Genomic DNA, 21,906 nt, shown 5'->3' on the forward strand with positions numbered 1-21,906 from the left:
ATGAGAGGGGCGATATTGTTGGAGAGGACAGTGTGAAACAGATTGGTAAGCTCGAGGAAATACTTGTTAGGAAGGAAGGTGTGTTGGGCATTTTGAAAAACTTGAGGATAGACAAGTCCCCCGGGCCTGACAGGATATATCCAAGGATTCTGTGGGAAGCAAGAGATGAAATTGCAGAGCCGTTGGCAATTATCTTTTCGTCCTCACTGTCAACAGGGGTGGTACCAGGGGATTGGAGAGTGGCGAATGTCGTGCCCCTGTTCAAAAAAGGAACTAGGGATAACCCTGGGAATTACAGGCCAGTTAGTCTTACTTTGGTGGTAGGCAAAGTAATGGAAAGGGTACTGAAGGATAGGATTTCTGAGCATCTGGAAAGATACTGCTTGATTAGGGATAGTCAGCACGGATTTGTGAGGGGTAGGTCTTGCCTTACAAATCTTATTGAATTCTTTGAGGAGGTGACCAAGCATGTGGATGAAGGTAAAGCAGTGGATGTAGTGTACATGGATTTTAGTAAGGCATTTGATAAAGTTCCCCATGGTAGGCTTATGCAGAAAGTAAGGAGGCATGGGATAGTGGGAAATTTGGCCAGTTGGATAACGAACTGGCTAACCGATAGAAGTCAGAGAGTGGTGGTGGATGGCAAATATTCAGCCTGGATCCCAGTTACCAGTGGCGTACCGCAGGGATCAGTTCTGGGTCCTCTGCTGTTTGTGATTTTCATTAATGACTTGGATGAGGGAGTTGAAGGGTGGGTCAGTAAATTTGCAGACGATACGAAGATTGGTGGAGTTGTGGATAGTAAGGAGGGCTGTTGTCGGCTGCAAAGGGACATAGATAGGATGCAGAGCTGGGCTGAGAAGTGGCAGATGGAGTTTAACCCTGAAAAGTGTGAGGTTGTCCATTTTGGAAGGACAAATATGAATGCGGAATACAGGGTTAATGGTAGAGTTCTTGGCAATGTGGAGGAGCAGAGAGATCTTGGGGTCTATGTTCATACATCTTTGAAAGTTGCCACTCAAGTGGATAGAGCTGTGAAGAAGGCCTATGGTGTGCTCGCGTTCATTAACAGAGGGATTGAATTTAAGAGCCGTGAGGTGATGATGCAGCTGTACAAAACTTTGGTGAGGCCACATTTGGAGTACTGTGTACAGTTCTGGTCGCCTCATTTTAGGAAGGATGTGGAAGCTCTGGAAAAGGTGCAAAGAAGTTTTACCAGGATGTTGCCTGGAATGGAGAGTAGGTCTTACGAGGAAAGGTTGAGGGTGCTAGGCCTTTTCTCATTAAAGTGGAGAAGGATGAGGGGCGACTTGATAGAGGTTTATAAGACGATCAGGGGAATAGATAGAGTAGACAGTCAGAGACTTTTTCCCCGGGTGGAACACACCATTACAAGGGGACATAAATTTAAGGTGAAAGGTGGAAGATATAGGAGGGATATCAGAGGTAGGTTCTTTACCCAGAGAGTAGTGGGGGCATGGAATGCACTGCCTGTGGAAGTAGTTGAGTCAGAAACATTAGGGACCTTCAAGCAGCTATTGGATAGGTACATGGATTACGGTAAAATGATATAATGTAGATTTATTTGTTCTTAAGGGCAGCACGGTAGCATTGTGGATAGCACAATTGCTTCACAGCTCCATGGTCCCAGGTTCGATTCCGGCTTGGGTCATTGTCTGTGCGGAGACTGCACGTCCTCCCCGTGTCTGCATGGGTTTCCTCCGGGTGCTCCGGTTTCCTCCCACAGTCCAAAGATGTGCGGGTTAGGTGAATTGGCCAATGATAAATTGCCCTTAATGTCCAAATTGCCCTTGGTGTTGGGTGGAGGTGTTGAGTTTGGGTAGGGTGCTCTTTCCAAGAGCCGGTGCAGACTCAAAGGGCCGAATGGCCTCCTTCTGCACTGTAAATTCAATGATAATCTATGATTAATCTAGGACAAAGGTTCGGCACAACATCGTGGGCCGAAGTGCCTGTTCTGTGCTGTATTTTCTATGTTCTATGTTCTATGTCTCTGGACTGTGGGAGGAAACCGGAGGTCCCAGAGGAAATCCACACAGACAGGGGGAGAATGCGCAAACTCCACAGGCAGTACATAGAACATAGAACATACAGTGCAGAAGTCGGCCATTCGGCCCATCGAGTCTGCACCGACCCACTTAAACCCTCACTTCCACCCTATCCCGGTAACCCAGTAATCCCTCCTATCCTTTTTTGGTCACCTAAGGGCAATTTATTATGGCCAATCCACCTAACCTGCACGTCTTTGGACTGTGGGAGGAAGCCGGAGCACCCGGAGAAAACCCACACAGACACTGCACAGCCAGTAAGCCAGCAGGGAATCGAACCTGGGACCTTGGCGCTGTGAAGACACAGTGCTAATCACTTGTGCTACCGTGCTGCCCGAAATAACCCGAGGTCGGACACGAACCCAGGTATATGGCGCTGTGAGGCCATGTGACACCGTGCCACATACTTTGAAATGCATTTTAATTTGAAACAAATGAATTTGAATTTTCATGCTTTTAAATTATTACTTGAACATTAATCCTCTGTCTGCCTGCTCAGCTGGCTTTGCTGCTCTATGTCTGATTTCTTAGTATTTCTTAATCTCCATGGCTTTGTACTAACTACTGAGCCTCGTGCTGCCCTCAATGGTACCCATTATACAACAAGTCCTTCTATCCTAGATTTTAAATCAAATGCAATACTGCATCATCTTTCAATTAAGGTATTGAGCAATACTGAAAAAAGCTCAGACTGTTGAAGCTTTTCATCTTGCACTCATCAGCACAGGCACCAGAATACCAAATTTCAAAGGGAATAACAAGATATACTGCATAAGAAAAGGAGTGCTAATTGGTTGTCAAGTCAGTTCTTATTGGTTGAGATATTGCTATGGTGAATGCACCTGGGTGCTATTATTCCTCTTGCTTTTGTTTATTCGAAAAGTCTGAACAATATTATTTTTGCCTGCAGAGGAAAGTTTTATGCATATGATTACATATAACTACTAATAAGTGTAAGTGAGCTACATTATGAACGTGACTAATAATCTTAAACTGTTTGTTGGTGTAATTATTAGCACACTTCAGATTAATAAATTCTGCCCTGTTGCAGAATCACATCTAAGTTAGACATTATATTCTGAGTTTTGCCAAAAACATGTTGGCAATTACAATTAATATTCTGCCTATTATATGCACATTCTCCCTGTGTCCACGTGGGTCTCAACTCCACAACCCAAAGATGTGCAGGGTAGGTGAATTGGCTACGCAAAATTGTCTCTTAATTGGAAAAAAAAAAATTGGGTATTTTAAATTTATAAGAAAAAAAAATTCTGCCTATTGTAAATTGACGAAGGAATATGCTGTTCATATACATGACATGTTGCCTGCAGGCAAAAGGAATAAGTCCAGACATTGCACTTTTTTGAATAAATAACCATGGCAACATCTCAACCAATCAGAGTCATCATACCAAACAATCAGGCCCTCATTTTTCATGCAATATAACTTTGTTCCCTTTGAAATTTGGTATTTTTACATTGGCCCTGATTAGTGCAAGACAAACAGTTTTAATAGCATGTCTCTTTTTGTAGCAATACTCAAGTTCCCATACCACCAAGTGACAATTAAGATATTATGTAGAGCAGTGGTCCCTAAAATAATCTAAATAATAATATTATATGACATTTGTAATTTGTAAGTGCATCTTGCAAAGGATTTTGGAATAACACTTAAAAAAACAAGTATTTACTTACGTATCAGTGAGATTGTTATGCTTGTTTCTCACTGCAGAGAATCTTTGGGGCCGATTCTCCAAAATGGAGACAAAATGTTTGCGCCGTCGTGAACGCTGTCACGTTTCACGACGGCGCGAAATGGGCACGGGGATGATCGATTCTGTCCCGCACAGGGGGCCAGAACGGCGCTGGAGCGGTTCATGCCGTTCCAGCCTCCCTCACCGGCGCCAAATGGGCGCCGCGCCAACCTGCGCATGCGGGGGGACTTCTACAGCGCGCCGGCACTGACTCAACATGGCGTCGGTGTTCAGGGTCCGGCCACGCAGGAAAGTAGGCCTGGGGGGAGAGGCCGGCCCGCCGATCGGTGGGCCCCAATCGCGGGCCAGACCCCATTGGAGGTTCCCTCCCCAGCGACGGAGCCCCCCTCCACCTCCCCCCCAGGCCACCCCCCGACCCTTCGCGCAGAGTTCCCGCCGGCAGCGAGCAGGGGTGAACGGCGCCTACAGGACTCTGTCGTATCCGCGCGTCCGCTCGGCCCATCCGGGCCGGAGATTCGGCGGCCGCCTCGATTCCGGCGGACCGCGGCCGGCGCCGTGTCAAAATCGCCGGCGTAAATGGCGCCGATTCTCCGCATGTCGGAGAATCGCACGCTGGCGTCGGGACCTCGTGGCACGGTGGCGCCGTTTCTCCAGCCCGGCGCAGGGCTTGGAGAATCGCCACCTTTGGCTATCTTTGTGTCCTCCCTTCTAGGTAAGACAGCTGGAGTCTGCACTTTATGTATGATGGTCACTTTTCTCTCCCACCTTCTGTCTCGTATTTCACCTAACTTCCTGCACCCCAAGGGTTTGTGGACTACTGTTTAGGAAGCACTTATACAGAGGCTGTGTCAGCCCAGTCAAGGGATGTAAAAGTTTCTATTGAGCATTTTTTAGGAATGTTAAGGTCCCCTCTTCAAGATTAGTTTACCCTGAACAATTTACAACAAACAAAGAAATGTACAGCACAGGAACAGGCCTTTCGGCCCTCCAAACCCGTGCCGACCATACTGCCCGACTAAACTACAATCTTCTACACTTCCTGGGTCCGTATCCTTCTATTCCCATCCTATTCATATATTTGTCAAGATGCCCCTTAAATGTCCCTATCGTCCCTGCTTCCACTACCTCCTCCGGTAGCGAGTTCCAGGCACCCACTACCCTCTGCGTAAAAAACTTGCCTCGTACATCTACTCTAAACCTTGCCCCTCTCACCTTAAACCTATGCCCCCTAGTAATTGACCCCTCTACCCTGGGGAAAAGCCTCTGACTATCCACTCTGTCTATGCCCCTCATAATTTTGTATACCTCTATCAGGTCGCCCCTCAACCTCCTTCGTTCCAGTGAAAACAAACCGAGTTTATTCAATCGCTCCTCATAGCTTATGCCCTCCATACCAGGCAACATTCTGGTAAATCTCTTCTGCACCCTCTCTAAAGCCTCCACATCCTTCTGGTAGTGTGGCGACCAGAATTGAACACTATACTCCAAGTGTGGCCTAACTAAGGTTCTATACAGCTGCAACATGACTTGCCAATTCTTATACTCAATGCCCCGGCCAATGAAGGCAAGCATGCCGTATGCCTTCTTGACTACCTTCTCCACCTGTGTTGCCCCTTTCAATGACCTGTGGACCTGTACTCCTAGATCTCTTTGACTTTCAATACTCTTGAGGGTTCTACCATTCACTGTATATTCCCTACCTGCATTAGACGTTCCAAAATGCATTCCCTCACATTTGTCCGGATTAAACTCCATCTGCCATCTCTCCGCCCAAGTCTCCAGACAATCTAAATCCTGCTGTATCCTCAGAGAGTCCTCATCGCTATCCACAATTCCACCAACCTTTGTGTCATCTGCAAACTAAATTTATATAAATGATTTGGATGAAGGGACCTATGGTATGGCTGTTCAATTTGCTGATGACAAAAAGATAGGTAGGAAATTATGTTGTGAAGAAGACATAAGGAGGCTACAAAAGGATGTCGATAGGTTAAGTGAGTGGACAAAGATTCGGCAAAAGGAGTATAATGTGGAAAAATGTGAGGTTGTCCATTTTGGCAGATAGGATAAAAAAGAAGCACATTATGTAAATGGTAATTTAGATAATAATATTAACTAAACTGCAGCGTTCTGAGATGTCTGGGTGTCCTAGTGCATGAATCACAAAAGGTCATTTTTAAAATGTAATAATCTTCATTGTCACAAGTGGGCTTACATTAACACTGCAATGAAGTTACTGTGAAAAGCCCCTAGTCGCCACACTACAGCACCTGTTCGGGTACACAGAGGGAGAATTTAGAATGTCCAAATTACCTAATAGCACATCTTTCAGGACTTGTGGGAGGAAACCGGAGCACCCGGAGGAAACCCACGCAGACACGGGGATAACGTACAGACTCCGCTCAGACAGTGAGCCAAGCCGGGAATCAAACCTGGGACCCTGCCGCTGTGAAGCCACAGTGCTAACCATTATGCTACCGTGTTAGTATGCAGGTGTAGCAAGTAATTAGCAAAGCTAATTGAATTATTGTTTATTGCGAGGGGAATTGAATACAAGTTTAGGGAGGTAATACTTCAGTTACACAGGGCATTGTTGAGACCACGTCTGAAGTAATGTGTGCAGTATTGGGTCTCCTTATTTAAAGTAAACAGTATATGTGTTGGAAACAATTCCGAGAAGGTTTACCAGACTAATAAAGGAAGGTTGTCTTTTGAGGAAAGACCGGACAGGCTAGGCTTGTGTTCAGTGGTATGTAGAAGAGCAAGAGGCAATTTGATTGAAGATCCTGAGGGGACCTGACAGGTTGGATGTGGGTTGAATCTTTAGGCCGGCACCTGTTGCCTGTGGGATCCGCGGCGAGGGTGGAAAATCTCACGGGAATCGGGAACTGCGATTTCCGCTGGAAAGGTCGCATTTCACGATTTTCCCCGCCCCTTGCCAGCAACGTCACAAGATTCATCCCCACAAAGAGTGTGAACATAATTTTAATAAATTTTAATACTTCTAAGTGTTATTAGTGGCCCCCATGCCAAATGATCCCCCTCAGTAAATATTCAAACCTTGCTGACATGACATCACTATGGTGAGATTTGCAACATCTTTGGCCAGGCGTGAGACAGTCGAGGGGACGCCTCCGGGGTCACAGGGGGGGTGGGTAGAGGGACATACCCGGGCACTGCCAGGTTGGCAGTGCCAGGTTGACACTATCATGTACCTGCATTGTAAACTGGCAGTGCAAACCTGTGGCAGGAGACGAATCCTATGGGAGACCCATGAGGAGGGATGATTTGAGCTATGTTGAGGGGGAGAGCGAAGATTGGGGGGGGTCCGGCGATGAATGTCATGTGGGGGAAGGGGTTTGCCAGCAATGAATGTCCTGCGTGGGGGTGTGCTATGTCAGCAATGTTTGTTAGGGGCCGATCAACTGCAATGCTGGTCAGAGCATCCTTGAACAAAGGTGCCCCAATCATTTTGGAGCTGGTTCCCTACTCTCATGAGGCTCCGTCCCACCAGAGTGATGACATAAACCACGGGCACCCATTGTTTTTGGCAAAGAAGGAGAAACTTCCGTGAGAAAACTTGGCCGTGATTACCCCAGCCCGCGCCGGGTCGGAGAATCACCGGGGACACGGGTAATTCCCGCCACGCCGCTCAGACGCCGGGAGGCCGATTCTCCAACCCGGCCAGAACCGCGCGAATGCGGCATCTGGCGCGCCTGCAGGAGAATCGGCAGAAGCGCTGGTACCTGGGCCTGCAGCGATTCTGCCGCCCGGGTCGGCTGAAGTCCCACCAATGTGACCGTCGTTCATGCCGGCGTGGATCAAACATCCTTTAAAATGGCATCAACCAGTCGTGCTGGCTGACGCCGACGAAGGAGGAGGTCGGGCTCGGCGTGGGGGGGGGGGGGGGGGGGTCGCTAGAGATGTCGAGACGGCACGGCCGTGGCTGCATGGGGTGCCGTTGTTGGGGGCGGAGGCCCCCCAGGGCCGGGGGAGTGGGCGGTGTCGGTGTTGGTGTCTGGGGGGAGTGTCGGGGCCGTGGGGGGAGGGAGGGTCAGGCGAGGGGGGGGGGAGGGTCGGGGGGGAGGGGCGGTTATGCGTGGCTAGGCGCCAGCTGGCAACAGTTGCGACCATGCAGCCCATGGCACCTGGTTGTGGAGGGGGGTATGTGCAATGATAACGGGCCCTGCATAAAGTCCTATGGGAGCTGGAGCAGGGGCATGACTGGGAGGCGGCGGAGGCTGCTGCAGAGGAGCATGCCACAGAGGGGCAGGTGACAGCTGCTCAGGCTGGAGGGCCGCCCACCCAACAGGCCGAGGAGGAGGAGGAGGCGGCACCATGGCGACGGATGCGCCCGATTAGCCGGGAAACTGTCACCCATATCTGCCACCTGATGGCACACCTGGCACCATGTGGAACTGAGGGTGGACTTCCTCTCGCGGTGGCCATCAAGGTCACGATCGCCCTGAACCTCAATGCCACAAGGTCGTTCCAGTCGCCGAGTGGGGATCTCTCCGGCATCTCCCAGGCGATGGTGCATAGTGTGGTATTATAGGTATTACGGTACCTGATAGGCTAAAGCACCATTGGTGGAAACTGTATGCTTTCTATTGGATAGAATATATGGTAGCTCCACCCTGCTAGGCGGGGTATAATAACCCGTGCTGCCTCAGCAGCCTTCATTCTGTACCTGAGCTGCTGGGGGAAACATCCAGCTTATTAAAGCCTTCAGTTGGACTACAACCTCGCTTTAGTGGCAATTGATCGTGCATCTCTCACAGGTGCATCCGTGCAGTGACCGATGCCCTGTACGACATCGTGGACTGCTACATTCAGTTCCCTGTGGACCGCGCCCACCAGGATGTCTGGGCAGCAGGCTTTGCCGCGGTTGCCAGGATTCCCATAGTCCAGAGTGCGATCGATGGGGTGCACGCCGCCATGCGGCCACCATCAGATAACAGGGCCGTGTTCAGGAATAGGAAGGGGTCCTACTCCATGAACGTGCAGGTGGGTCTGTGACCACCAGATGAGGATCCTGCACGTCAGCGCCCAGTACCCGGGCAGTGTACATGACTCGTTCATATTGGCACAATCATTCATCCCCGCCATGTTCGAGGGACACCAACCCCCGGCTGCGGGGCTGGTTGCTGGGCGACGGGTTACCTGTTGCGGGCGAGACTGATGGCGCATTTACGGAGGCCACAGACTGACGCAGGGACCTGCTACAATGAGGCCCATGCAGCGACTAGGGGTGTGGTCGAGAGGTGCTTTGGGCTGATGAAGATGCGCTTCAGGTGCCTTGACCGCTCTGGCGGGGCCTTCCAGTACCCGTCAGATCGTTGTGGTCTGCTGCGTGCTCCACAATATAGCTCAGCGATGTGCTGGAGGCAGAGGAGTGGGAGGGGGAGGATCACGACGAAGGGCACGCCTCCCCAGATAAAGAGGATGAGGAGGGGGGGGGAATGTACGGGACATACGAGCTGGACAGGGACGGGAGGCTGCCCAACGATACCGGCTGGGCCAGCTGGCACAGGACGAGTTGGTAGTCATACGGTTCACAAACTAAGGGGGAGGGATTTACTGAGCATGGGCATGGACGGCACAGTACGGCACCACCCCACCACCCTCACCCCGCCCAGCACCAACCACCCTCACCCCGCCCACCACCAACCACCCGCATACACACCACCGCTCCATTACACATCCAGCTGCGGTACAACGGGCAGGCCTCACACTGTCCTGTGGAAGGTGGTCTATTGCATGGCATGGAGGATGTTGACAACCCGCTCTGCGATGAGCTCCGGGCTCTACATCGTTAGACAAATGTCTGACTCATGGCCAGAGTGACACCCTCTACCTGGGTGGTCCCCGCATGCGGCCTGGACACTGCATCACATGCATCTGTCGTCTGGCTGGGGGCAGGGTGGCAGGTGCAACCCGGGGTGGGGGGGGGGGGGGCGCATGCCACACTCACCGGACCTCAACGTCTCATCACCCCTCACACACAATAGCCCTCACTTCCCACCCCACCGCCGCAAGCATCGGACAGAGCTCAGAGGCAGCTTCCATAGGTGTTAAAGTGAGCTTAATTACAAACGTTACATACATGTGCCCTACTATAACTAGTCTGTGCCCTGCACCCGTGCCAACTTACTCAGTGTCTACTTTTCTGGCCTTATGGGCCCTATGACTACGTCGAGGTGGTTCTCCAGACAGGAGACCAGAAGTGGAGGTGGACTGCTGTGAGCCCTGCCCTGTGACTAGGGTCCCATTCGGCGGCCATTTCCTGAGGCGACCCGGCTTGGATGGGCCAGGTTGCAGCTCGGGCGACCGGGATGGCGTGCTGTCAGCCTGTTCTGCCCATTGCCCACCAGATGCACCAGGGACGGAAGGGGGGGAGTCCGAGGTGTCGCGGTGTTCCGAGACCTCCCCTAGGTCCCAGCATCTCCTCCTCCCTTGGCGTGCCCGATAGCCCCGGGGCTTTCCATGGGACAGGGGTGCGAGCGGATCAAACACCTGAGGCACCCCCAGCACCCAGCACTGCCAGTCCTGGAGGCCCGCTCTAGTATCGACCAGGGTCTGCAAGTTTGCAGCCATGGAGCTCGGAGTAAGCCATCCCTGCCTGGGTCTGTGCGACGCTGGCCAGCACCTGGGCATTGGCGCCGATGCTCTCAGCGATAGCCCGCTGAGACTGGGCCATGGCCTGCTGAGACTCGGCCATGGCCTGCTGTGACTGGGCCAAGGCCTGCTGAGACTGGGCCATGGCCTGCTGAGACTGGACCATTGCCTGCTGAGACTGGGCCATGGCCTGCTGAGACTGGGCCATGGCCTGCTGTGACTGGGCCATGGCCTGCTAAGACTGGGCCATTGCCTGCTGAGACTGGACCATTGCCTGCTGAGACTGGGCCATGGCCTGCTGAGACTGGGCCATGGCCTGCTGAGACTGGGCCACTGCCTGCTGAGACTGGGCCATGGCCTGCTGTGACTGGGCCATGGCCTGCTGAGACTGGGCCATTGCCTGCTGAGACTGGGCCATTGCCTGCTGAGACTGGGCCATTGCCTGCTGAGACTGGGCCATGGCCTGCTGAGACTGGGCCACGGTGCTGAGCATCGCTGCGATCTGCAGCTGGCTCTGGCTCATGGCTACCTATAAGAGGGCAGCCATGTCCTGGGCCATGGATGCCGCCTGCACAGAAAGCCCAAGGCCTTGCATACTCCGACCCATGTCCAACACCATTGCCCCCATTGCCTCCACTGCGGACGCTACCCGTGCGGTTTCAGCCAGGGCATGGCCAGCACCACTCCCTGCTCCTGTACGCGGGTGGCCTCCTCTACCTGCGTCTGCAGGTGCTGGAAGCCGGCCATCATACCCTTCACTCATCCCTGGGTCCCTGGCTGCATCGGGTCTATGGGTGGGTGTGGGAACTCCAGGAACCCAGGACCCGTCTGGGCAGCAGCTGGATGCTGGGGCCGGGCTGCCCTCCGACTGTCCGGCCCCTCAGTTGCTCCTACCTCCACCTGCTGTACCGGGACAGCTGTGTGGTGCGTACCAGTGTGTGTCCTAGAAGCCTCATCGCTAAAATTCCCAACCATGGTGAGAGTCTATGCGGTGGTGGAGGGTGTAGGAGATAGCAGTGGCGTTATGTTGATGTCCTCATCTGACCCGAAGTCCGGGGTCCACTGGGGTGGTGTGGCCTCACTGTCCTTCCTCTGTGTGTGGGTGTCCTGTCCGTCCTTCCTCTGTGTGTGGGTGTCCTGTCTGTCCCCTGTGTGTCGGTGTCCTGTCTGTCTGTCCCCTGAGTGTGGGTGTCCTGTCCGTCCGGCCCCTGTGTATGGGTGTCCTGTCCGTCCGTCCCCTGTGTGTGGGTGTCCTGTCTGTCCGTCCCCTGTGTGTGGGTGTCCTGTCCGTCCGTCCCCTGTGTGTGGGTGTCCTGTCTGTCCGTCCCCTGTGTGTGGGTGTCCTGTCCGTCCGGCCCCTGTGTGTGGGTGTCCTGTCCGTCCGTCACCTGTGTGTGGGTGTCCTGTCTGTCCGTCCCCTGTGTCTGGGTGTCCTGTCCGTCTGTCCCCTGTGTGTGGGTGTCCTGTCCGTCCGTCCCCTGTGTGTGGGTGTCCTGTCTGTCCGTCCCCTGTGTGTGGGTGTCCTGTCCGTCCGTCCCCTGTGTGTGGGTGTCCTGTCTGTCCGTCCCCTGTGTGTGGGTGTCCTGTCCGTCCGGCCCCTGTGTGTGGGTGTCCTGTCTGTCTGGCCCCTGTGTGTGGGTGTCCTGTCCGTCCGGCCCCTGTGTGTGGGTGTCCTGTTTGTCTGTCCCCTGTGTGTGGGTGTCCTGTCTGTCTGTCCCCTGTGTGTGGGTGTCCTGTCCGTCCGGCCCCTGTGTGTGGGTGTCCTGTCTGTCTGTCCCCTGTGTGTGGGTGTCCTGTCTGTCCGTCCCCTGTGTGTGGGTGTCCTGTCCGTCCGGCCCCTGTGTGTGGGTGTCCTGTCTGTCTGTCCCCTGTGTGTGGGTGTCCTGTCTGTCTGTCCCCTGTGTGTGGGTGTCCTGTCCGTCCGGCCCCTGTGTGTGGGTGTCCTGTCTGTCTGTCCCCTGTGTGTGGGTGTCCTGTCCGTCCGGCCCCTGTGTGTGGGTGTCCTGTCTGTCTGTCCCCTGTGTGTGGGTGTCCTGTCTGTCCGTCCCCTGTGTGTGGGTGTCCTGTCTGTCCACCCCCTGTGTGTGGGTGTCCTGTCCGTCCGGCCCCTGTGTGTGGGTGTCCTGTCCGTCCGGCCCCTGTGTGTGGGTGTCCTGTCCGTCCGGCCCCTGTGTGTGGGTGTCCTGTCTGTCTGTCCCCTGTGTGTGGGTGTCCTGTCTGTCCGTCCCCTGTGTGTGGGTGTCCTGTCTGTCCACCCCCTGTGTGTGGGTGTCCTGTCCGTCCGGCCCCTGTGTGTGGGTGTCCTGTCCGTCCGGCCCCTGTGTGTGGGTGTCCTGTCCGTCCGGCCCCTGTGTGTGGGTGTCCTGTCCGTCCGTCCCCTGTGTGTGGGTGTCCTGTCTGTCCGTCCCCTGTGTGTGGGTGTCCTGTCCGTCCGGCCCCTGTGTGTGGGTGTCCTGTCTGTCTGTCCCCTGTGTGTGGGTGTCCTGTCTGTCTGTCCCCTGTGTGTGGGTGTCCTGTCTGTCCGTCCCCTGTGTGTGGGTGTCCTGTCCGTCCGGCCTCTGTGTGTGGGTGTCCTGTCTGTCCACCCCCTGTGTGTGGGTGTCCTGTCTGTCTGTCCCCTGTGTGTGGGTGTCCTGTCTGTCCACCCCCTGTGTGTGGGTGTCCTGTCCGTCCGGCCCCTGTGTGTGGGTGTCCTGTCCGTCCGGCCCCTGTGTGTGGGTGTCCTGTCCGTCCCCTGTGTGTGGGTGTCCTGTCTGTCCGTCCCCTGTGTGTGGGTGTCCTGTCTGTCTGTCCCCTGTGTGTGGGTGTCCTGTCTGTCCGTCCCCTGTGTGTGGGTGTCCTGTCTGTCCGTCCCCTGTGTGTGGGTGTCCTGTCCGTCCGTCCCCTGTGTGTGGGTGTCCTGTCTGTCCGTCCCCTGTGTGTGGGTGTCCTGTCTGTCTGTCCCCTGTGTGTGGGTGTCCTGTCTGTCCGTCCCCTGTGTGTGGGTGTCCTGTCTGTCTGTCCCCTGTGTGTGGGTGTCCTGTCCGTCCGGCCCCTGTGTGTGGGTGTCCTGTCTGTCTGTCCCCTGTGTGTGGGTGTCCTGTCTGTCCGTCCCCTGTGTGTGGGTGTCCTGTCCGTCCGGCCCCTGTGTGTGGGTGTCCTGTCTGTCTGTCCCCTGTGTGTGGGTGTCCTGTCTGTCTGTCCCCTGTGTGTGGGTGTCCTGTCTGTCTCGCCCCTGTGTGTGGGTGTCCTGTCTGTCTCGCCCCTGTGTGTGGGTGTCCTGTCTGTCTGGCCCCTGTGTGTGGGTGTCCTGTCTGTCCGTCCCCTGTGTGTGGGTGTCCTGTCCGTCCGGCCCCTGTGTGTGGGTGTCCTGTTTGTCTGTCCCCTGTGTGTGGGTGTCCTGTCTGTCTGTCCCCTGTGTGTGGGTGTCCTGTCCGTCCGGCCCCTGTGTGTGGGTGTCCTGTCTGTCTGTCCCCTGTGTGTGGGTGTCCTGTCTGTCTGTCCCCTGTGTGTGGGTGTCCTGTCCGTCCGGCCCCTGTGTGTGGGTGTCCTGTCTGTCTGGCCCCTGTGTGTGGGTGTCCTGTCTGTCTGTCCCCTGTGTGTGGGTGTCCTGTCTGTCTGTCCCCTGTGTGTGGGTGTCCTGTCTGTCTGGCCCCTGTGTGTGGGTGTCCTGTCTGTCCAACCCCTGTGTGTGGGTGTCCTGTCCGTCCGGCCCCTGTGTGTGGGTGTCCTGTCTGTCTGGCCCCTGTGTGTGGGTGTCCTGTCTGTCCAACCCCTGTGTGTGGGTGTCCTGTCCGTCCGGCCCCTGTGTGTGGGTGTCCTGTCCGTCCCCTGTGTGTGGGTGTCCTGTCCGTCCGGCCCCTGTGTGTGGGTGTCCTGTCCGTCCGGCCCCTGTGTGTGGGTGTCCTGTCTGTCTGTCCCCTGTGTGTGGGTGTCCTGTCTGTCTGTCCCCTGTGTGTGGGTGTCCTGTCCGTCCGTCCCCTGTGTGTGGGTGTCCTGTCTGTCCGTCCCCTGTGTCTGGGTGTCCTGTCTGTCTGTCCCCTGTGTGTGGGTGTCCTGTCCGTCCGTCCCCTGTGTGTGGGTGTCCTGTCTGTCCGTCCCCTGTGTGTGGGTGTCCTGTCCGTCCGTCCCCTGTGTGTGGGTGTCCTGTCTGTCCGTCCCCTGTGTGTGGGTGTCCTGTCCGTCCGTCCCCTGTGTGTGGGTGTCCTGTCTGTCCGTCCCCTGTGTGTGGGTGTCCTGTCCGTCCGTCCCCTGTGTGTGGGTGTCCTGTCTGTCTGACCCCTGTGTGTAGGTGTCCTGTCTGTCTGGCCCCTGTGGGTGGGTGTCCTGTCTGTCCGCCCCCTGTGTGTGGGTGTCCTGTCCGTCCGGCCCCTGTGTGTGGGTGTCCTGTTTGTCTGTCCCCTGTGTGTGGGTGTCCTGTCTGTCTGTCCCCTGTGTGTGGGTGTCCTGTCCGTCCGGCCCCTGTGTGTGGGTGTCCTGTCTGTCTGTCCCCTGTGTGTGGGTGTCCTGTCTGTCTGTCCCCTGTGTGTGGGTGTCCTGTCCGTCCGGCCCCTGTGTGTGGGTGTCCTGTCTGTCTGTCCCCTGTGTGTGGGTGTCCTGTCTGTCCACCCCCTGTGTGTGGGTGTCCTGTCCGTCCGGCCCCTGTGTGTGGGTGTCCTGTCCGTCCGGCCCCTGTGTGTGGGTGTCCTGTCCGTCCGGCCCCTGTGTGTGGGTGTCCTGTCCGTCCGGCCCCTGTGTGTGGGTGTCCTGTCCGTCCGGCCCCTGTGTGTGGGTGTCCTGTCTGTCCGTCCCCTGTGTGTGGGTGTCCTGTCCGTCCGGCTCCTGTGTGTGGGTGTCCTGTCCGTCCGGCCCCTGTGTGTGGGTGTCCTGTCCGTCCGGCCCCTGTGTGTGGGTGTCCTGTCCGTCCGGCCCCTGTGTGTGGGTGTCCTGTCCGTCCGGCCCCTGTGTGTGGGTGTCCTGTCTGTCCGTCCCCTGTGTGTGGGTGTCCTGTCCGTCCGGCTCCTGTGTGTGGGTGTCCTGTCTGTCTGTCCCCTGTGTGTGGGTGTCCTGTCTGTCTGTCCCCTGTGTGTGGGTGTCCTGTCTGTCTGTCCCCTGTGTGTGGGTGTCCTGTCTGTCTGTCCCCTGTGTGTGGGTGTCCTGTCCGTCCGGCCCCTGTGTGTGGGTGTCCTGTCTGTCTGTCCCCTGTGTGTGGGTGTCCTGTCTGTCTGTCCCCTGTGTGTGGGTGTCCTGTCCGTCCGGCCCCTGTGTGTGGGTGTCCTGTCTGTCTGTCCCCTGTGTGTGGGTGTCCTGTCTGTCTGTCCCCTGTGAACAGAATGTTCTCCCGACTCATATAGATGGTCTCAATTGTCGTTTCTCTTTCTCCAATGCTGTTGCTTCCGAAACCCTACTGACCATCAATCTTCCCAGCCTGAGCTACAAACTCCCTTCAACTCCCCCCCCCCCCCCCCCCCCAACCCCCCAACCCCCCAACAAACCCTGACTTCAAATTCCACTTCCAACCTCTGCAATCCCCAACATGGACCCCCAGGATATCCAACTCAAGGACTGCCTCTGCGTTCCCTCGGAATCCCCATCCATGGCTCTGCATTCCCTGACCCCCAAACTGTTCCTGGGGCTGACCTGACAATCTCTAGCCCTTGAGGGTCACTCATTGTCACATTCGTAGCAAGCTGATTTTGGACTACTCTTAGCCAGCAGGTTTTGGTTCATGCCAGCAACATTGTAAGGTGTATGAATATCTGGAAAGCCATAGACTTCACCAACCCATCACAATCTCCTTCCTGTTCCCTCCTCCATAATGCCCCAAAATAGTGACACCTGAATTTGGGACCATGCAATTTATACGAGATGGGACCTATTTGCATTGTGTCTGATGTTGTTTTTGTATAAGTGTGATTTCCTCAGTGCCAGCATCTTGATATGCTACCAACCCAAGGAGCTGGATAAAAGGATAGAATTCTGGCAAAGCTATATCATGTGGGAATGATATGAAGAGTTATGTCTTTGATCAGCTTTTTATTGCTTTTCTTTAGCGCTGACAAAGCACAATGTGAAATACAGACTCTGAAAGATTTCAATGGGAAGAAAACCGTTGGAAAGCATTTTCTAAAACAGAAGAACCAAAAGGTGGTGAGACAGTTTTAACTGGCTGCAGCACTTCTGCATTTAATATTATTGATGGTCTAAGACAAGCCTTTGAACATGGTGCCTTGAAGAAAATAATTTCCAAGTGACTGAACTACTCCAGCAAAAGATTTCACAGAAAATTTCATAGAATCCCTGTAGTGCAGATGGAGGTCATTCAGCCCATCGAGTTTGCACCAACCGTCCGAAAGAGCATGCTGCCTAGGCCCAATCCGCTGTCCCGTCTCCATAGCCCCACGTAACCGTTGGACATTAAGGAACAATTTAACATGGCCAATCAACCTAAACTGCACATCTTGGGACTGCTCCCATGGCTTTATTCAAAGAGCAGGGGAGTTATTGACATTGAATTTTAGCTTACTTCATGTCATTAAATATTGTCAGTCAACCTCATTCCGTAGTGGCTCACAAGCCTATTAAAGAATTCTGAAGTTAGATCATTTGATCAATGACTGAACTCATATATTAGCCAAGGGGAGAAACATAGAATCACAACAGTACAGAAGGAGGCCATTCGGCCCATCGAGTCTACACCGACTCTCTGATAGAGCACCCTACCTATGCTCAGTAACCCCACCTATCCTTTTGGACACTAAGGGGCAATTTATCATGCCCAACCACCTAACCTGCACACCTTTGTACTGTGGGAGGAAACCGGAGCGCCTGGAGGAAACCCACGCAGGCACAGGGTGAATGTGCAAACTCCACACAGACACCCAAGGCTGGAATTGACCCCGGGTCCCTGACGCTATGAGGCATAGTGCTGCCCATATGTGCATTTTCATGTTAGCAAGTGGAATCTCTGACTGAACTTTTGATGCAGTTAACATTTACACTTGAACATTTTGGTGACATTGCAGTTGTTGCTCTCAGTTTGCTCTTTGTTGCATGTTACTCTAGTGGGGCAGAGATGTTTTCCAATGGGTAAGAGTGGAAACCAGCTAGAATTCTGGGCGTGATTTAATAGGATATAAACAGAGTACTGTTTTGGGTACTTTTAGCGGGGTGTTTCTTGACACCTGCAGTGCTGAGAAAGACCCTGCTATTTAATGGCACTTTGCCTTTATTTTGGGCTCTGCCGGAAATGCCCCGCTGAGGCCGCACGGACATAATTTCTTGCACCGACGGGTTCAGTTCACCAGTGCAGGATCGGCGCGCCATTTTTAAATGCCGCCCTGATCTTTCGACCCCCTTCAGCCACCCCACCACAGCCTCCGGATCTCCGTACTGCACCTTTTACAGGCTGCTCGAGCCTCCCTGGGTGACACTGCCAGGGTGACACTGCCAGGGTGCCTGAGTGGAAATGCCAAGGTGTCAGCCAAGCAGTGTTAAGATGCCCAAGTGTCAGAGGGAAAACCAGGGTACCACCCTGCCCAGGGCCTGACCAGCCAGGGTCCTCTAACTGTCTGGGAGACCCCGCCCAAGGTGCCTTTATGCCTGGTCCATGTTTGTGGAGACCAGTGTTAAACGGCGCCCTGATGAGGTCTCCCAGGCGTGGCTGTTAGTTCCCAGGCTCTGGAAGAACCTGGCGCAGACTTATTTAAATGAGCCCATTTGGCTCACTGAAATATGCTGGGCGAGATCCAGATCGCGACGTCTCACGAGATTCCGTCAAATCTCGCGAGACGTTTCGAGAGTCGGGCGCGATGAGACCATTAAATCACGTCCTCTATCTTTGTTCGACAGTCATCAACCTGAAACATTGGCCAAAAGTTTCCCACCGGCAGGATCTTCTGACCCTGCTGTGACGGCTGCCCCCCCCCCCCAACACTGCATTTCCCAGCGACGGAGAGTGTGGGCGGGGCACACAAAACCCCTTAGACATTGGTGGGATTGGATGATCCTTCTGCAGGCGAATAGCGGGCCATCTCTGCCACTGGAAAATATGTCAGTGGGGTGAGTGGAGGTGTGTGGATAATCCCACCCAACCTTTCTCTCTCCATAGATACTATTTCCAGCATTTTCTATTTTTATTTCAGAGCATTTGTTCAGCGAGGCCTCTGAACATGCCGCTCTCAATTTAGACACAGCGCAGGAACCAATAAAGCTAAAAAGGCCTCCTACAATAGCTATGAAGTTAAAGTAAGAAGTCTTACAACGCCAGGTTAAAGCCCAACAGGTTTGTTTCGAATCACTAGCTTTCGGAGCTCAGATCCTTCTTCATTCACCTGAGGAAGGAGCTACGCTCTGAAAGCTAGTGATTCGAAACAAACCTGTTGGACTTTAACCTGGTGTTGTAAGACTTCTTACTCTGCTCACCCCAGTCCAACACCGGCATCTCCACATCATAAGAAGTTAAAGGCACACCAACGATGTTCGTAAACGTTGTGGCATTGAATTAAACATTGTGATTCATTTTAAAATGATGGAATAATCTCTACTATCATTTCATAACACAGGGCGCTTTACACCCAGGAAAAAGAATAACTGGAAGTTAGAACAAGAGGAGACCGCCCCTACCCTGGGTCCAGCTATGAAGGGCTGCTGCCGTTAGAGTATTAGGAGGACGTATTGTTAAACTAATCATTCGTATCCTGAGGAACTTGGTTTCTGTATTTTCATTTCAAAAGCCATGGTCTCTGAGCTTTTTAAAAAGAGCTGAAGAAGTTTCATTTTTTTTATAAAAAGTAATCCTTTTCTATTGCAATAAGATTTTTAATGACTATATATATGTATGTGTGTTGGTCATGCTGTTGGTGACATACCTAGAAATAAATCAGTTAGCATCTCCATTGTTCTCTGGCCGTGGTCACCTTATTTTCACTGCTCCCTGATAACATCGGTTGTTCTTTTTCAGTGTGTGGGTCTACACATGTCTTAGTAACAGCACAATCCAATGCAAGAACGATGGGGTAAGCCTTTGCCATTACCTCTTAGACATTAACCTCGTTAGGGTGAGCAGAGAGACCTGATTCTGCTGGGTTCTTTAGCAGTCATACCACTAATCTTACCCAATTTTTTCGCTACAATCTGCCCAGACAATGTTTCATTTCTAAGCGGTAAAGATGAACATTCAACATGTTTGATTTGCTCTGGCATCTCCGTTTGGAATTTTCTGACCGTGAAGTATATATGAGACATTCAAAAAACTTTGTCAAGCTGAATGTTTAGCCGCAAGTGCCATCCTAATTCATTGTTAATTTTACCCCATTTTTCCAATGTGGCTTAAATGAATAGTCTCAATAAATTGGAGCGATAACAGCAATGCTCTGTGGTAGCAAGTCAAACAAATCAGATCATTGGATGTACTAAATGGTCAAAACTCAGCCATAATACTGAGGTAATCCTGCCATTTATAAATTGTTGTTGGAACAGTTTGGATACTGTGTCCAATTCTGGTCATCACAGTACAAATAGGATAATACAGCCTGTTGAAAGAAAATGGAAGAATGTGACTAGAATGATTGAGGGGATGGGGGGGGGGGGTGTGTGGGGGGGGGGGGGGATTGGATTATGAAGAAGTTATGTAAACTTGACCTGTTTCCACAATGAAAGAGATGGTTGAGAGGTGATATGATTGTGTTTAGGGCTCTAAAGGGACAAGACAATATAGACCACGACAAACTATTTCACCTTGTCCTAAATAATGGAATCAAAGGACATGGCTTATGTTTGAAGATGAATAAATTCTCAACTAATCTACAGAAACCTTATAGGCGGTATTTTTCTGTCACTATTTGAATGGATTCCTCCACCTTGCACAAGTAAATATACATGTGATGACATTGTGTCAGAAATCCAACTCCATCACATCAGTCTCCGATATTATGGAGGGCAAGCAGGAGCAGAAATCAGAGGCAATTGAGACCCAATTGTGTCTAGTTTTACTTTACCTGTTCTATTTTTCGGTCAGTGGATGGGAAAATGTTTGGGGGTGCTTTTACCCTAAATATGAAGAGGCAACACAGAAACAGAAGAACAGCCAATGGGACCATTGCTGCAGGTAGCAGCAGAGCCTCCAGGTAAAGATGGCAGTGTTTGGATGTGGTTTGGATTCATTTGAGCCTGCCATAAAACATGGAGAGTGATTGAGAGCACAGGGGATGTTTAAATTGGTAGACCTGAATGCCTCCCTGTTCACAGCATAATCCCTCCCCAGCCTACATTCCCGACTGGGCACAAAGCCTCCTTTTCATACTGTTAATTGGCTACCTTCTCACCTGGCAGCTGCTAATTGGCTGTCTGATGCTTAATCAATTAGCTGAGACAATGGGAACGAGTGGATCACCCTCCATTCCATTTCCCTTACCCCTGTTAGGATGATAGAAAAAACCTGGAAGTCATACATGGAAATAATGGACTTTAAAAGTTGTATAATTAAATGGGCCCAAGACATCAAGGGTTGCTGATGAATGCCCCACTAGCCACTGACTGGACTGGCTGCAGGGGGTTTCTACAGAGCAATAGAGCAGCTGTGCTTCCAGACAATCCAAGGTACTTGTGAGACTGATCACCATCTCTGGAAGACGAGGGGACACAAAGACTATCTCATCTCAAGGTCCCTGCCTATAATGGCCGAGACAGACGAGTACATGTGGGCAGCACGGTAGCATAGTGGTTAGCAGAACGGCTTCACAGCGCTAGGGTCCCAGGTTTGATTCCCGCTTGGGTCACTGTCTGTGCGGAGTCTGCACGCTCTCCCTGTGTCTGTGTGGGTTTCCTCTGGGTGCTCCAATTTCCTTCCTGAAGGACGTGCTGTTAAGTGAATTGGACATTCTGAATTCTCCCTCTGTGTACCCGAACAGGTGCCGGAATGTGGCAACTGGGGGCTTTTCACAGTAACTTCATTGTTTTGTCAATGCAAGCCTACTTGTGACAATAAAGATTTTTTAAAACCATATCAGTCCCTTGGAATACATCTCTGGGGGTTGAAAGTCTGTTTGCTGGCCTGCCTGGGGAGCGTTCTTCTGTGACTCTCTCTCTCGGTCTGGCTGCTGGTTGGTTTGTGTATGTGTGTGTGCTGAGGAACAACAGCTGGCACACATTGAGGGTAATACGGTGACCAAGACAGCGCCTGCACAGGATAGCAGCTGGGAGAAGAACTGAAATCATTATCGAACTACAGGGTTCATTGAACCAAAGAGTCAACTATTGGTCAGCAGAAGCCCACTACACTGAAAAAATCGGATTGGCTAAAAGACGCCTTCCTTTACTCCTTGCAACTCAAGCACTTCTGTCTAATCTTTCATTTATATTTATTTCTAATCCGTGTGAGGGCAGCACAGTGGCGCAGTGGGTTAGCACTGCAGCCTCACGGCGCTGAGGTCCCAGGCTCGATCCCGGCTCTGGGTCACTGTCCGTGCGGAGTTTGCACATTCTCCCCGTGTTTGCGTGGGTTTCGCCCCCACAACCCAAAGATGTGCAGGCTAGGTGGATTGGCCACGC

The 21,906-nt window shown here is 52.8% G+C and overlaps 1 protein-coding gene across 1 annotated transcript in view; it reads left to right on the plus strand.

The window, feature by feature from the left end:
* The window catches only part of LOC140427435 (homeodomain-interacting protein kinase 4-like), a 71,568-nt gene extending 52,455 nt beyond the window's left edge, over positions 1 to 19,113 (plus strand). The window contains exons 5-6 of the mRNA XM_072512962.1: positions 16,410 to 16,503; positions 18,921 to 19,113. Of these exons, the coding sequence (XP_072369063.1) occupies positions 16,410 to 16,503; positions 18,921 to 18,959 (133 nt within the window). The 3' untranslated portion in view covers positions 18,960 to 19,113. The remainder of the gene's footprint in view (positions 1 to 16,409; positions 16,504 to 18,920) is intronic.
* The last annotated feature ends 2,793 nt before the right edge of the window (positions 19,114 to 21,906 follow it).

The sequence above is a fragment of the Scyliorhinus torazame genome, chromosome 7 (genome assembly GCF_047496885.1).
Source record: "Scyliorhinus torazame isolate Kashiwa2021f chromosome 7, sScyTor2.1, whole genome shotgun sequence".
NCBI lineage: Eukaryota > Metazoa > Chordata > Chondrichthyes > Carcharhiniformes > Scyliorhinidae > Scyliorhinus > Scyliorhinus torazame.